General features: G+C 42.5%; 1 protein-coding gene across 5 annotated transcripts in view; it reads left to right on the top strand.

Moving 5' to 3' along the window:
* The window catches only part of epb41l5 (erythrocyte membrane protein band 4.1 like 5), a 166571-nt gene that overhangs the window by 77596 nt on the left and 71575 nt on the right, over nucleotides 1-17400 (top strand). For all 5 annotated transcript variants that reach the window (XM_072579887.1, XM_072579886.1, XM_072579884.1 and 2 more), the window contains exons 6-10: nucleotides 3656-3708; nucleotides 5084-5204; nucleotides 5396-5483; nucleotides 6519-6607; nucleotides 9388-9457. In XM_072579887.1, coding sequence (XP_072435988.1) covers nucleotides 3656-3708; nucleotides 5084-5204; nucleotides 5396-5483; nucleotides 6519-6607; nucleotides 9388-9457 — 421 coding nt within the window. The remainder of the gene's footprint in view (nucleotides 1-3655; nucleotides 3709-5083; nucleotides 5205-5395; nucleotides 5484-6518; nucleotides 6608-9387; nucleotides 9458-17400) is intronic.

The following is a 17400-nucleotide window of genomic DNA, read 5'->3' as shown; positions in this document are numbered from 1 at the left end:
CTGTGACATTGGTGTTCTCCAGACTGATGATCAATAGTGCAATTAACGTGTTGTAAATTTCTTTTTGCTGTCCTTATGCTAGATGCCTGTAAAATATGAACATGCAAATTTAAAGGAAAAGGCCATCCCTTCAACCTGCGCTGCCATTGATGAAGATCATGGATGATCTGATTCCCTTTCAAATTCTACATTCTCATCCACCCTGAATGACCTCAGAGGAACTTGAGGGGAGTGAATCTATTTCGGCTTAAAATACTCAATGACTCCTCCGCCATCTGAGGCAGGGAGTTCCACCCCTTGGAAATCTTCTCCTCTCGTAAAAGGGTAGTCCCTAATTTCAAAACTGTGCCCCCTAGTTCTGGACTCATCCACAGTTGGACATGATATTTCCCACTCCACTTTGGCAAGGTCTCTTAAAATCTTTTAAACTTCCCCCACTAGTCTTCTGAACCACAACAAAAAAAAAACGCAGTCTGTCCAACATTTTCTCTGAAAACACGTTATAGGAAGATCTGGAAGCATTGGAAAGGGTGCAGAGGAGATTTACTGGGATGTTGCCTGGTGTGGAGGGAAGGTCTGATAAGGAAAGGCTGAGGGACTTTAAGCTGTTTTCGTTAGAGAAGAAGGTTGAGAGGTGACTTAATAGAGGCAAGCAAGATGATCAGAGGATTAGATAGGGTGGACAGTGAAAGCCTTTTTCTTCAGATATGATGGCTAGCATGAGGGACCTAGCTTTAAATTGAGGGGTGATGGATATAGAACAGGTGTCAGAGGTAGTTACTTTGCTCAGAGTAGTAGGGGCATGGAATGCCCTGCCTGCAACAGTAGTAGATTTGCCAACTTTAAGGACATTTAAATGGCCATTGGAAAAACATATGGATGAGAATGGAATAGTGTAGGTTAGATGGGCTTTAGATTTGTTTCACAAGTCAGTGCAACACTGAGGGCCAAAGAGCCTGTACTGCACCGTAATGTTCGATATTCTATGTTCTTTGAACTGTTCATTCTAGGTATCAATCTGGTAACTTTTCTCTGAATGGCCTCCAAGGCAATTCATTTTCTCCCATTAAGGAGATTAAAACTGCACACAGTAATTGAGATAGAGACTCGCCAATGTCTTGCATTATTGAAGCAAAACATCCTTTTATGACGAATTCCTTTCTTAAACAGGGTAACATTCTGCTTGCCTTTGATACGTAGACACAGGATTGGAAGTATGCTATTCTGCCCATCAAGTCTGCTCTCCCATTCAATGAGATCATGGCTGATCTGATAACCATCAACTCCACTTTCCTACCTTTTCCCTGTAACCCTCAATTCCCTTACTGATTATAAGTTTGTCTGTATCAGGCTTGAATGTACTTAATAGCCCATCCTTGACAGTTCTTTATGGTAGGAATTCCATAGTTTTATTACTTGTGAGAGAAGAAATTCCTTCCCATCTCTGTCTTAAATGTGGGACCTCTTATTCTGAGGTTATGCCTTCTGTTCCTAGACTCTCCCACAAGAGGAAACAAACTTTCTGTATCTGCTCTGTCAAGTTCCATAAGAATTTTGTATATTTCAATCAGGTTGCCTCTCTTTCTTCTGCATCCCGAGTACAGACCCAATCTACTCAAACCTCTGTTCATAAGACAGTCCCTCTATACCACGTCAGCCAGGTGAACCTTCTCTGGGATGCCAGTATATCTTTCCATGGATAAGGGGCCCAAAGCTGTTCACGGTATTCCAGTGCTCTGGAAAATTTTAGCACAGCCTTCCTACTTTTATTCTCCATTCCCTTTTGAGGTATTCCAATTCTCTTCCCTAAGCTGGGCTGGAATATTAGCATTTTGTAATTCATGGAAAAGGACTTCTAAATCCCTCAGTCCCAAAGCTTTCTGCAGAATTTAAATAATATTCAGCTGTTCTTCTTTCTGCCAAATCTTATATTTCCTCACATTATATTCACTGTGCTAAATTTTTGCCTGCTCGCTTAATCTGTCTGTCGTTCTGCACTATTTGCAACCCTACCTGTTTTTGTGTCATCCACAAACTTTGAGAAAGTACCTTCACTTACCACATCCAAGTCATTAATTATATATTGTAAATAGTTGTGGGCCCAGCCTGATTCCTCTTAATATGCAAGTACAGGAAGCAAAAAATCTTCTGTGGCTTGTTCACAAGAACACCTGGCTCCCTCTGTACGTTGGAATTCTGCAGTTGTTCTCCATTTAAGTAATATTCTCCTTTTTTAGTCTTACTGCCAAAGCAACCTATTTCACATTACACTATTGCATTTCTTAAGGTGTGGTTTGGGAGACTTTTTAGTGCAGGAAAGAAGAAAGGATTAGATTTATCCCAAGCCAGGGTGCTTCGATTAGATTAGATTAGATTCCCTACCATGTGGAAACAGGCCCTTCAGCCCAACAAGTCCTGAAGAGCAACCTACCCAGACCCATTCCCCTCTGACTGATGCACCTAACACTACAGGAAATTTAGCACAGCCAATTCACCTACCCTGCACATCTTTGTGACTGTGGGAGGAAACTGGAGCACCTGGAGGAAACCCACACAGACACTGGGAGAACGTGCAAACTCCACACAGACAGTTGCCTGAGGTGGGAATTGAACCGGGTCCCTGGCGCTGTGAGGCAGCAGTGCTAACCACTGTGCCACCGTGCCACCCCATGCTGTATTAATTGAGAGGGTATTGATATTGCTGCTTTCACCTGAGTGTTTCTGGAAGCTGTGACTCATCCAGGAACAATAGAGAACTGGAATATATTCACATGGGGAGAGAATGCAGCATGCTGTGGTACAATGGAACATGAATATTCTTGTTACATGAAACACAAAACCTTAGTAGGTATGTGCAGCAAGTAATGGGGAGGCATGTGGGATATCGACCTTTCTTTTAGCTAGTTTTCAGGGTAGATGCTCAGAGGATGCTTCCCTTCATTGGGGTTTCATGAGCTAGAGGGCAGATATAAAAAATAAATAATTGTAATTTAGGATGGCGAGGAGAAATTTCTTCTCTCCAAATATTGTAAGCTTTTGGAATTTGCCTGCACAGAGAACACTGAATATCAATCAATGTGTATATTCAGGGCTGCGTTAGACATACATTGGATTGACAAAGGTGTGATTTAAGGATTGTGGAGAACAGACAGTAAAGTGGAGCCACGGTCCTATTGAATGGTGGAGCAGGCTTGAGGAGCTCCACTGTTATAAGACAAATAGACAGGTACCACTCATTCCTACAAATACTGCTTAAGTACTTCAAAGAAAAGTGGTTCAGCATTTAAGACATTCATGCTGAGGGTTGGCACTATGATACATTACCAAAAACAAAATAATGTATACTTCAAAACCTGAACTAATGTGATTCACTACCTTCAGTTTATGATGTTTGTGTGTCAATCCCATCAGCCTGTTCACTTAGAAGTAAAGGTATGTTATACAGGTTAACCTGACCTTGTGTGTTGGAAAATGGGTAACTTTTCACTTGCTGTCTTGAAACCAGACAATGATTGGAATTGTATTTGGATGGTGAATTGTGGGCACAGAACCAAATCACATCACATTATGGCATTGTGCCATTTAGTGTCTTGAATAGGACTTAATTTTGTAATTACTATTGTAAACTAAACATGTTTCTTTTTCAATTATCCAGGTTAGAATGCCCTTTTGACACATCTGTCCAGCTGTCAGCCTACGCCATTCAGGGTGAGGTATTCTGATTATTTTGCTTTTGCATAAAGGTTAAAAAGCCACGTGTATTTTATTTTTCAAATGAAGCTGAGATTGGGTTGAACCTTATTTTACTGCTTTGACTCTGCCCTCCTGTTACCCAATGGTAAGATAATCCTCAGAAAGACTCTGGGGATGATGTTTGATGAGTATGACATCTGGAGTGTTTTGCCTTTCACTTCAAAAGCAGGAAATGGTGAATATGGTATCTTATGACCAATGGATCAACAAGCTGGTATCATGTTCTCGAGCTTGTGGTGGTTATAATTTTGTAGTGTTGTCTGGATTGAGAGATTTCTTGCAGTACCTTCCAAGCGTACTCATCTGCTCCAGATGTGGGTCATTTTGGAGCAGAACCAGATCATGTGTTGGCTTGCCTCCAAAGCTCTATAACCAAGGTGAGGGGATCTGAGAGTTAGTGGAGTGAACAATGTAGTTATATATTATTCTGGGATGACTTTCAAATGACTGGAATTTCTCTATACAGTGAATGTAGTTGAAAAAGATTGGACTGACCCATTATACTTTTTTTTTAAAAAAACTAAATCATTTTGTGATGTTACTGTCAAGACCTGTAGAAAGTCACCAAAAATCCTCAGACAGCACTTTCCAAACCCACGACCACTTCCATCTAGAAGGACAAGCACAGCAGATAGTGAGAACACTTACACCAGCAAGTTCCCCTCCAAGCCATTCGCCTTCCTGACTTGGAAAGATATCGTCATTCCTTCACTGTTGTTGGGTCAAAATCCGAGAATTCCCTCCCTAATGGCAGTGTGGGTCAACCCACAGCAGGTGGTTTGCAGCGATTCAGGAAGGCAGCTCACCTTCACCTTCTCAACGACAACTAGGAACAGGCAATAAAAGCTGCCCCTGCATGCAAGGCCCAAGTCCCACAAATGATTTTTTTAAAAAAATCTTCTATTTGAAGACTGATGTTTAATGTTCCTCCTGAGTTGTCCTTGGGAAGTTATTGTTACCTTGAACAGCTGGTCAAGGTGCTTCACAGTTTTGCCAGGTAGGGAATTGTTGAAATTTGACCTGCCAACAATGAAGCTTAAATCAGCTTGAAGAACAGGCCTCTATTTCTTAAGTTCACTTGGGTGTTGCGAAGGCAACTGGACTAGCTAGTGACATGATGTTGCCAGTGTCCGCTCGTGTTCATTAGGCTTTTACCTTTGCTCTTGCCAGTAATCTAACTTTGGAGTGCTATTGTCAGTTCTTAGATCAAATAGCAAATGTCCTTCTTATTGACTGGGTACATAGTTGAGGTAGGGGTATGCTGTAGTTCAAAACCTTCATTTTGTTAGTTGAATCTATTTTTGTTTTCCTCTGGTTTGTTTGCTTACAGCTGAGGTGGGGGACTGCGATGTCTCTGAGCATGGCCCAGACTTTGTATCAGAGTTCAGATTTGTGCCAAATCAGACCGAAGAAATGGAGCTTGCCATCTTTGAGAAATGGAAAGAATGCAGGTCTGATATTGCCTCCTTTTCCTGGGGGATGTGGGGTGTGGGGCTTTTGGGTTCAATGGCCTCCTCTCTCGTTAGAGGTTTGTTGTAACTCCAAACCTGTGCTGTGCTTTGCTTTAAGTAAAGAATGCTTTAAGCCACCCTGCTATAGTGGTGAGCAGGGGAATTTTACGAGAAATCTTCTCTCTTTGCAGGGGTCAGTCACCGTCTCAAGCAGAAATAAATTATCTCAATAAAGCTAAATGGCTGGAGATGTACGGAGTGGACATGCACAAGGTCAAAGTGAGTGAGTTCTGAATAAAAGGGTCACTGGATGTAATATATTAACTCTGCTTTCTCTCTACACATGCTGCCAGACCTGCTGAGTTTTTCTCTGGTTTTGTTGGATCAAAATAAGGAGTGGGTGAATTTGGAAAGATAAACAATGCTGTTGTCATGGATGTATTCACTGTTTTCCAGAATTTAAACTAGATTGGATGTGAATGAGATCCAAACAGTGCCGGAGATATGCAAAAGGTTCAGGCAGCATCTTTGAAGAGAGAAATAAAGTCATCTCTAGAACTGCGTGGGTGTCCCAGTGAACAGAGTGGGTGGGGATGGGGGTGCCCTTTTAACCTGTTTGTTTCAGCTTCTGTCTGCTGCCGCCCCCCAGCCCCCTTACCATCTTGGGATTGCTGTGAGTAACAGCCCACAATCCAGCCCCTCCCTTAACCAGCCAACCCTGAGGGCAGGCCCTGCAAGGGAGGAGACAGGGCCATAATATTGGGGAACAGGCCTGACCCCACCAAGTCCTGGTTTCAAGGTGAAAATCCAGCCCAAGTTTCCAGTTCAGCAACCTTTCAGGCATATGTCGCAGCTGAGCTTGTTCCTGCCTTCATTGTCAAATGTGTGCTTTTGCAGCAAGGGTCCCACTATGGTGTTCGGAAATGGACCCAGTCCCCCCGCCCTGCTGCAATTCCAAGCAGAACGAACAAAGGGCCACACAAAACCACGCACGTGGGAAATGTGAAATAAAAAGCTGAAAATGCTGGAGAAGTTCGGCCAACCTGTGGGGAGAGAGTATGACTCTTCAGAAGTGTTTACTTTGTTTCTCTTCAGAGATGCTGCGTTTCTCCAGCGTTTTCTGCTTTTATTGTTGATCAAGATTCAGTCTCCACGTTCCTCAAGTTTAAGCTGAGTTTAATTTTGGGTGGAGTTAGGATGTGTTCTTATCAACCCTTTTCAGGGATGTTTTTCCATTTTTGATAACCCTTTTCCACCACAGATACAGACTTGCCTTTTCTTCTTTGTAATTTTTAATCCTGTTTTCATAATTAGGGAAGGGATGAAAATGAGTACAGCCTGGGCCTGACCCCAACAGGGGTGTTGGTGTTTGAAGGTGAAACAAAGATTGGACTCTTTTTCTGGTGAGTTCAGTCTTCCTTTTGTAATGCGCCTAAGCTAAAGATTTCACCAGGATTGGGGAATATAGTTGAGGAAATGGGTTCGGCCATTTAGCACTGAGATCAGGTGAAATTTCTTCAGCCAGAGAGTGGTGAACCTGTGGAATTCTGTGTCTTGGAAAGCAGTCAATGTCAAAATATTGTATATTTCCGTTAAGGAGGAAATATGTGTTTCTTACAACTAAAGGAATCAAGGGAGCTTAAGTGAAAACAGGGTGCAGAGTTGGATGATCAGTCATGATGATATTATATAGTAGAGCAGGCTCAAAGGGCCTTATGGCTTATCCTCGCTCCTGTTTTCTAACATACGGGCTTACCTTTTTAAGAAGACACTTGGCAGGTCAAGGAATACTATTGCTTTGAGGGTTATCTGTCACTATTTAATTGTTTAAATGTATTCACAGCTTGTGGACATTTATTACCCACCCCTATTTACTCAGTGGGTTGGGGTGGGGTGTTAAGGGTTAACCGTGTTGCTAGGAGTATAGAGTCACTTGTATGACCAGATAAAGGGCAGCCATTTCTTTCCCTGAAGGTTATTAGACGGGTTTTTTTTTCAGCAAATGACAATGGTTTAATTGTCATTATTAGACTCTTAATTCCAGATTTTTATTGAATTCAAATTCCACTGTGGCAAGATTCAAACCCAGGTCCCCCAATCATTACCTGGTCTTTTGATTAATAGTCTCGTGATAATAATAGTAGGCCATTGCCAGAAATAAAGTCTCTGGAGTTGAAGCCAGCAACATTGGGCAGCTTGAGATTGAACCCATGACTTTGATATTATTAACACCACGCTCTAACCATCAGAGCTAACCATGTTCCAATAAAGCAGCTATTTGATTAGAGTGTTGCAATGCAGTTGAGGTGTTCTGTTACATATGCTGAAATGTTTGGGCTGATGTTTTAAATGCATATGTCAATTGTGTGTGGCGTATAGTGGCTTCATCTGTGTTATATTTGAGAATGATCACTGTCCCATTGCTATAGTAGCAATAAGTGAATACTGCCGATGTGAATACTGAGTCACAATTAATTAGAATGGACGGCTTTGAGGTATGTAGGGAAGAGGTGTTGGAAATTCTGGCAAGGGTGAAAATAGATAAGTCCCCTGGGCCTGATGGCATTTATCCTAGGATTCTTTGGGAAGCAAGGGAGGAGATTGCAGAGCCATTGGCCTTGATTTTTATGTCCTCATTGTCTACAGGAATAGTGCCAGAAGACTGGAGGCTAGCAAATGTGGTTCCCTTGTTCAAGAAGGGGAGTAGGGATAACCCTAGTAACTATAGGCCAATGAGACTCACTTCTGTTGTGGGCAAAGTCTTAGAGAGAATTGTAAGGGATAGGATTTATGAACATCTGGATAGGAATAATGTGATCAGGGATAGTCAGCATGGTTTTGTGAAGGGCAGGTCGTGCCTCACAAACCTTATTGAATTCTTTGAGAAGGTGACTAAGGAGGTGGACAAGGGGAAAGCGGTAGCTGTGGTGTATATGGATTTCAGTAAGGCGTTTGATAAGGTTCCCCATGGTAGGCTACTGCAAGAAATATGGAGGTATGGCATTGAGGGTGAGTTGGAGGTTTGGATTAGGAATTGGCTGGCTGGAAGAAGACAGAGGGTAGTAGTTGATGGTAAAGGTTCATCTTGGAGTGCAGTTACTAGCGGTGTTCCGCAAGGATCTGTTTTGGGACCATTGCTGTTTGTCATTTTTATAAATGACCTGGAGGAAGGGTTAGAAGGTTGGGTGAGCAAGTTTGCGGATGATACAAAAGTCGGAGGAGTTGTTGACAGTGAGGAAGGATATGGCAGGTTACAGCAGGATATAGATAAGCTGCAGAGCTGGGCAGAAAGGTGGCAAATGGAGTTCAATGTAGCCAAGTGTGAGGTGATTCACTTTGGTAAGAGTAACAAAAAGATGGGGTGCTGGGCTAATGGTCAGATATTTGGTAGTGTGGATGAGCAGAGGGATCTTGGTGTCCATGTACACAGATCTCTGAAAGTTGCCACCCAGGTAAATAGTGCGGTGAAGAAAGCATATGGTGTACTGGCTTTTATTGCTAGAGGAATTGAGTTCCGGAGTCCTGAGGTCATGTTGCAGTTGTATAAGATTCTGGTGCGGCCACATCTGGAGTATTGTGTGCAGTTTTGGTCGCCATACTATAGGAAGGATGTGGAGGCACTGGAACGGGTGCAGAGGAGGTTTACCAGGATGTTGCCTGATATGGTAGGAAGATCGTATGAGGAAAGGCTGAGGCACTTGGGATTGTTTTCATTGGAGAAAAGAAGGTTTAGGGGTGACTTGATAGAGGTGTACAAGATGATTAGGGGGTTAGATAGGGTTGACCATGAGAACCTTTTTCCATGTATGGAGTCAGCTATTACAAGGGGGCATAGCTTTAAATTAAGGGGTGGTAGGTATAGGACAGATGTTAGGGGTAGGTTCTTTACTCAGCGAGTCGGGAGTTCATGGAATGCCCTGCCAGTAGCAGTGGTGGACTCTCCCTCTTTATGGGCATTTAAACGGGCATTGGATAGGCATATGGAGGATAGTGGGCTAGTGTAGGTTAGGTGGGCTTTGATCGGCGCAACATCGAGGGCCAAAGGGCCTGTACTGCGCTGTATTCTTCTATGTTCTAAGTAAGTGTTAGAAAAGTTGTGCTTCAATCTGGAGAGGGAGACATCCTGTTGCTTCAGTTATTTTGGTGTTGTATGTGGCTCATGTTTCATTCTCCTTACTTTCAGGCCTAAGATCATCAAACTAGAATTCAAGAAAAGCAAGCTAACTCTTGTGGTAGTGGAAGACGATGAGCAGGTAAGGCAGAGTTTTAGCAGTGACTGTCTCTATCTGGTCAGGACTAGCTTGCATCACACTGGGATGTTGGGAATTGTGGTGTAGGCAGGATTTTGCTGCAGGATTCAGGATTTCAGACTCAAATGGGATCAGAACCTGTGACAACAGCTACTTGGCTGTGACTTATATTGTCCACCCTGGTTTACCCAATTGGCCAATCCAATGAAGGATGGCAAATGGGTTCTCGGGGATTGCAATAGACCGTGAGACATCGAGTCCATCAAGTCTGTTCCACTGTTTCATTGAGATTACAGCTGATCTGCTGCAGGGAGGATGTCATGGTATGGATTGGAGGACAAGCCTGTTGTCAACCACCTCTCCTGCTGAACACCTGAGTCCATAACATCTTTTCAAGACCCATCACACAGTGGCAGATCATGATTTATTTATTCATGTTCATACATGTTCCTTATTGTTATCTTCACTTTGCATGTGTTGTTAGATTAGATTAGATTCTCTACAGTATGGAAACAGGCCCTTCGGCCTAATAAGTCCACACCAACCCTCCGAAGAGTAACCCACCCAGACCCATTCCCCTATCCTATATTTACGTCTGACAAGTACACCTAACACTATGGACAATTTGGCATGATTCACCTGACCAGCACATCTTTGGATAGTGGGAGGAAACCGGACCACCTGCAGGAAACCCACACAGACACAGAATGTGCAAACTCCACACACACGGTTGCCCGAGGCAGGTATCAAACCCGAATCCCTGGTGCTGTGAGGTAGCAGTACTAACCACTGAGCCACCGTGCGACACACCCGTTGTTTAGATTAGATTACATTACAGTGCGGAGACAGGCCCTTCGGCCCAACAAGTCCACACCGACACGCCGAAGCGCAACCCACCCATACCCCTACATTTACATTTACCCCTTACCTAACACTATGGGCAATTTAGCATGGCCAATTCACCTGACCCAGGTCACATCTTTGGACTGTGGGAGGAAACCGGAGCACCCGGAGGAAACCCACGCAGACACAGGGAGAATGTGCAAACTCCACACTCCTGAGGCGAGAATTGAACCCGGGTCTCTGGCGCTGTGAGGCAGCAGTGCTAACCACTGTGCCACCGTGCCGCCCTGGGTTGTGTGTTGGGTTTCCTTTAAACCTGAAGTGTTTTAGTATGAATTGGGATATCCACCTTCTCCAATCTAAGTTAAAGAGTCGTGTTGAATAAGCAATACCAAGATTATTGTAACTGTGGCTCACACCTGAACAAGTGGGCCTTGAACCCAGATCTTGAGGTTCAGAGGCAGGGACATTGCTACTGTGCTGCAACAGAATAACAGATTGTTTGGGAATATCCACAACAGCTTGATTCTTCAGCTATGGCAAAGGCTGCTGCTGGGCTCGGAAACATTTTTAAGCTCTACCAAAGCCTGAAGTATTTTTGTTCCTCTATTCTAATGCAAAGTTAAAAAAAATCACACAACTCCAGGTTATAATCCAACAGGTTTAATTGGAAGCATGAGCTTTCAGAGTGCCGCTCCTTCATCAGGTGGTTGTGTGTTGAAGGAGTGGCGCTCCAAAAGCTAGTGCTTCCAATTAAACCTGTTGGATTATAACCTGGAGTTGTGTGATTTTTAATTTTGTACACCCCAGTCCAACTCCAAATCATGACTACTATATTCTAATGCAGTCCTTTCATTGTTTTTGCTCCTTCAACTTTCACTTGCATTCTCATTGTTGCTGTGCCTCAAGTCCATACCATTGTACACCTGAATGCAGTCAACTCACTTGCATTTGAATCTCTAAATTTGTGAGGCATAATGTGTGTCTAAACTGTGCCATCATGGAAAATCTACATTCTTTTGCATCCTTTGACAGAATAGTTTAGTTCTCTCTCTTTCTTTCTTTCTTTCTCTCCTCTTCGATTCCTTCTGTTCGTTCTTTCTTTCACGCTCGTGCTCTCGCCCTCCTCGCTCTCGCCCTCCTCACTCTTGCTCGCGCTCTCTCTTTCCCGAGCTCACTCCCTTGCTCTTGCTCGCAAACTCTGACGGGCACTCCATCCGGTTACTACTCCAAGGCTCCAAGTAGTAAAATTATGTGTGCTCCAGATTTTAATGAAATGTTGTGTTGTCTGCTTTAAATGAACATGTGGAATTATTCCAAGTGAGTACATGACTTGGCATCTCAGTATTGGCTAGGTGGTGCTTGCCTGTGGCTGACTTACTGGTGAATATTCATTTCCTCGATTCATACAAGAAAGGTGGCCACTTGGGTGAGCTATTGCAAGGTAGCAATTGCCCAGACTGGTGCCTTCAGGTGAAGACATGAACATGAAATGTGTGATCATTTAGAATCTGATTACTGTAATTAGGCAACTAAGGGAGGCTTCCATCTTAACAGTCATTAAGCACTTGCAGCATTAACACACGTAATTGCAGCCCAACTACAGACTCTGAGAGAAGGGCAGAAAATCTGCCAAGAAAGAAAAGTAAATTGATAGAAAAAACAAGCATATGTTTCGAACATCTTTGCTCCTTTGTCGCCTCGAGCCTCAGCAATTCCAACTGTGGCTTTTGGCTTTGATCTCATCCAAGTCTCTGCTCCCTTTGCCATTCTTCGCATCAAGTTAGGTTCACCTTCATCAATTACATTTTTGTATTAAATTCTTACCATTTGTTTTACAATTGCCCCCGGCATCATTCCTGCCTATCTCTAGAGCCACCTGCAACATTCTCTAGATCTCAGCAATTCTCCATACCCAGTTTAAATATTGCAGTGCTACTGTTGATCATGCCTTCAGCTGTCCAGGCCTTAAATTCTGTAATTCCTTCCCTAAAACTTACACATCTGTATATTTCTCTCTTAAGGCAGTCCTTAAAACCAAATAGTTTGTTGAGCTGTTTTGATATATCCTTAGAAGACTAGGTGTGAGTGACTTGTTTGATTACACGTCCATGGTTGGCCTTAGGATATTTTACCCCGCAACACGAACTACACAACTAAAACTAAAACTGGACAGGGGACGAAATGTCTGCAATACAAATTCCCAGCTCGGCGAACAGAACCACAACAACTAAAACTGGTTGTTTGAGGTAAACCCCTATCTAAGTTAAGGTATGGAGAATCCTTTTTTTAATTGTGAGGAGGACCTTTTTTTTTTCCAACCCACATGAGAGAGACCTGCAGAAGTTGCAACTCGCAGGCTTGTTGCTCGATGAGGCTTCTGTCCCAAGGATGTGGTAGACCAAAAAGTAACTAAGCTGGTTGAATATGATTGATATGCTGTATGTGAGCAGCATCTGAAAATTAGGGAAGATCAACCGGTCGGTTGACCGAATTAGCTGGGTTTTTTTCCAAAAGACGCTGCAAATTTATTTTTTGACGTGCAGGTAATTCTCTGTGACATAAGCAAATTGTACCTTCTCCTGAAGGTCACGTCTGAAGTAACTTATACCACAATATTCAAAACCTGCTGAAATATGAAGGTTTGTGTGATTGATTAAGTATATTTTCATCCAGTGTTGTCAGAGAGCCCAATTCCACTGATATAGTTTATTGCAGCCTTGTATCCAGATGGTGGGCTGTCTTTCTATCTGGGCAGCTACACAAGCTGGATTGGAAAGATTCCATAAGGGTTTGAGGTTGGGCATTTGCTTATGGAGTTCTTAAAAGCTACCGAAAGCAATGTTGTGGTGACTTTCCATTGCATTGCCAGAAGAGGATAAGGTAGCAGTGCTGAACAAGATTGGAGGAGTTTTATGCGAGACAGTTTCTTTTTACAAATAAAGAGAGGAACAATATTGTGTTTCTCAGTGTATCAGGTGTATTTTTGGGTTTGGGGCCAAAGTTATGATGACACCGTTACTTTTATATCCTCCTCCATTCCTAAAGGTCAGGGCTTGCACTGGAGTTTTAGCTCAACAGTTGCTGCCATTATTCCAATGCCTCACTCTTGAGACTAATCAAGCCTGCAGTGTAAGTTAGCAGGAAATTTCATCACAAGGAATTGCTGAGTTTTTCCTTGATCAATAAGTGTCGGGACGCCCTAACAACAGTCATAAGTGTTTCTCCTTCTCCTTCTCCTCTTCATGGCACAAAAAAAATCTGAGATTAATTGCAGCACACACACATGCACAAGCACACACTAAATGCTTGATCTGAAACTTCCTTTATCTGTATGACTCCAAATGGCCCTGTTATGCCATGAGCTATGGAACGCTGAGGTTATTAAGCACTTCCTATTGAAACCTCATCTTCCCAAGTTACAGATGTTGTAGAGTTCAATTGGTCAGTGATTACCTTTCACCACTGAATTGACACTGTTATGGACCGGGTCAGACCCCCTCAAAATGTTTTAAGAAGGTAGCCCAGACTCTCACATTTTATTGTTTTTAGTCAGATGTGAGATAGATATTTCAGAAGTGATGCAGCTGGTCAAACCACTTGGCTTTAAACAAAACAAAATGTATTTACACGCTACAGATGAAACAGAAACAAAGAAAACAGAATTTAGAATAACTTTACTTATTTGAAACCCAGCCGACTCAATTGCAGCGTAATGATGCTGTTCCAATTCCAGCAACATCCTATCAACATGGTCTTTGGCAAAAAGTAAATTCATACACAGCTTCTTACAGGCAGGCAAGACTTCTGTCGAAGCATGGAACCTCTTTTCACTGTAGCTGCTTCTCAAGCTTCCCAGCAGTTTTTGCCTGTTTGCTAAAACTAAACCAAACTAGAAGAAACCTGAACTGGGAGAACTGGCCGCTCCCCTTTCACTGTACAACTGTTTTTAAAAAACCTAAAAGTCTCCTCTGATTGTTGACTTAAGCAGTGTCAGTTAGCCATTTTGGCACCACTGACTTTACAACCCCTCTTGGGAAAAAAAAACCAAGGACATCATAACCTTGTTAAAGGGGCAACATCATCACAATACCACTACAGATTTGAATATGCCAGTGCCCAAATATTTCAAACCCCTAAGGAAAATAAATACTGTAAATGCTGGAAGTCAGAAAGAGAAGCTGAAAATTATGGAACTATACAGTGAAGGGGAAAAGCCAGGTTATATCTTTCTATAAATTATGAAAGATAAATTACATGAGGCTTTTCATAGGACTGATGGCTGAAGGGGCTGAGGATAGTGAATGACCCATAACATTGATAATTGAGTTAAATATTGCCTTAAACTGGAATGACTAATAAAACATCAAGGCAGAAATAGGTCATTTGGCTCTTCAAGTCTATTCTGCCATTCAGTGAGATCATGGCTGATCTGATAATCCTCAACTGGACTTTTCCTGCCTTTTCCCGATAAACCTTGATTCTCTTATTGACTTCAAGTCTATATCCCAGCTTTGAATATACGTAACGGCATAACCTCAATAATGCTCTACTGTAAAGGATTCCACAGATTTGACTATCCTGGAAGAGAAGAAATTCCTCTTCATCTGTGTCTTAAATGAGTGTCCCTTTAGTCTGAGATTCTACCATCTGGTCCTTGATTCTCTCACAGGTGAGCAATCAGTCCTCATCCATCTTGTCAAGACCCGAAGAATTTCAATGATGTCTCTTTGCATTTATTCTTCTAAACTCCAAAGAATACAAGCTGAACCTGCACAACCTCTCCTCATAAAGTTAAAAACCACACAACACCAAGTTATAGTCCAACAGGTTTATTTGGAAGCACTAGCTTTCGGAGCACTCCACCTTCACCCCATTCAACTGTGGCTCAAATCTGGCTCAAGATTGGGATACAGATAGATTCTAACCTCACACTTTTAATGCATTGTCTGAGCTGAGATGTCACCTTTTTTCATAAAACCTTAAGTTATCTCGAGAATGTGACTTAAAAGAAGCTCTGGGATTTACATATTAATGAACCAAAACCTGCAAGCCATTCTAAAAGATGGAAGACTTAACAGCAATCTAGGTTCGTTAAATATATCATTTCAGCTGCATGACATTGTAATCTTTTGCTATAAATTCTGTGTCTTATAATGCTGCTCCACAGTTACCTGATGAAGGAGCAGTGCTCAGAAAGCTAATGCTTCCAAATAACCTGGTCTTGTGTGATTTTTAACTTTGTCTGCCCCAGTCCAACACCTGCACCTCCACATCATCTTCTCATAAGAACATTTCCTCCATGTCTTCCAGCTAATGAGCCACTTCTGGACTGCAACTAATATCTTAGATAATGAGATCAAAACTGTTCACAGTATTCCAGGTGCGATTTAAGTATTGCCTTGTTTATTTTTAACAGGACCTCCCTAGTTTTACTTTACTCCCTACAGTCATTTTACTTTCCCCATTACCTGCTGAACTTGAAGGCTAGTTTTTTTTATGATTCAAGCATGAGAATACCCAATCCCTTTATGCTGCAGCCTTCTGCTGACTTCCCCCATTTACATTATTTACAGCTGTAAACTTTGCTGCTTCATTACACAATTTCATATTTTCCTGCATAATATTTCAGGTTTTGGTCAATTACCTTAACTGTCTATATCCCTCTATAGACTCTATCACATTCCCCCCTACTTATTTTCGTGTCATTGCCAACGCTTGGCGACATTACATTTCCTTCCCTCATCCAAATCATTAATATATATTGTAAATAATTGTGGTCCCAGCACTGATCCCTCTGACATTTCACCAGTTACAGGCTGCAATTCCTGAAAATGCCCCTTTATCCTAACTCAATCTTCTATTAATTAGCCAGTCCTCTATTGATGCTCATACTGACCTCAACACCATGGGCTCACCAAATTGCCTTGTGAGCAGAACATTAACAAGCAACTTTTGTAATTACAAATATAGTAGAACTGCTGGTTCCCCTTTTCTATATATTGCTTGTTGTGTTTTCAATGAATCATAATACATTCCTCATGCCTGAGCTCTCCTTTATGAAGCCAAATGCACTCTGATTATATTATGTTTCTAAATGCTTTACTCTTAAAATGTTTATAAACTCTTTAAACTTGTTGTGATAGCAGATATTCAGCTAACTGGCCGATAACTACCTGTCCATCTCCCAACCCTTTTACTTATTTTCCAAACAGAAGCTTTCATAATTTTGTAAATCGATTTCAAATTAGGGGAGAGACTGACATTTTGGTGTGTAGGTTTTGTTAGGATCCAGCTTCCTTGTGTTTATTCTTCTCTTCCTCCTGCCCCATATTTAATTGTGACAGTCTTGGCTCATCACTGTTTTCCACGTTCAGTGGTTTTGGATCCCAAGTCCAACTCCAGAGAGTTGAACATGCAAGTTAGGTTGTCAGTTTAATGAAATGCTAAGGAAGTGCTGCACTGTCAGAGATGCCTCCTTTTCAAATTACACTTTAAATCCAGATCCTGTGAAAGATACCACAACATTTTTCAAAACATAAGTGGAGAGATTGTCAAGAGTTTTGGTGAATGTTATTCCTAACCATTGCAATTAAAGTAGATTATCTATTTGTTTATTCAGGATTAGTGGTGCTGGAAGAGCACAGCAGTTCAGGCAGCATCCAAGTAGCTTCGAAATCGATGTTTCGGGCAAAACCCCTTCATCAGGAATAAAGGCAGTGAGCCTGAAGCGTGGACAGATAAGCTAGAGGAGGGTGGGGGTGGGGAGAAAGTAGCACAGAGTACAATGGGTGAGTGGGGGAGGGGATGAAGGTGATAGGTCAAGGAGGAGAGGGTGGAGTGGATAGGTGGAAAAGAAGATAGGCAGGTCGGACAAGTCCGGACAAGTCAAGGGGACAGTTACTGAGCTGGAAGTTTAGAACTAGGGTGAGGTGGGGGAAGGGGAAATGAGGAAACTGTTGAAGTCCATATTGATGCCCTGGGGTTGAAGTGTTCCGAGGCGGAAGATGAGGCGTTCTTCCTCCAGGCGTCTGGTGGTGAGGGAGCGGCGGTGAAGGAGGCCCAGGACCTCCATGTCCTCGGCAGAGTGGGAGGGGGAGTTG

The sequence above is a fragment of the Chiloscyllium punctatum genome, chromosome 10 (genome assembly GCF_047496795.1).
Source record: "Chiloscyllium punctatum isolate Juve2018m chromosome 10, sChiPun1.3, whole genome shotgun sequence".
NCBI lineage: Eukaryota > Metazoa > Chordata > Chondrichthyes > Orectolobiformes > Hemiscylliidae > Chiloscyllium > Chiloscyllium punctatum.
Note: the sequence above shows the minus strand (reverse complement) of the source record. Positions and strands in the feature narration are given on the sequence as shown.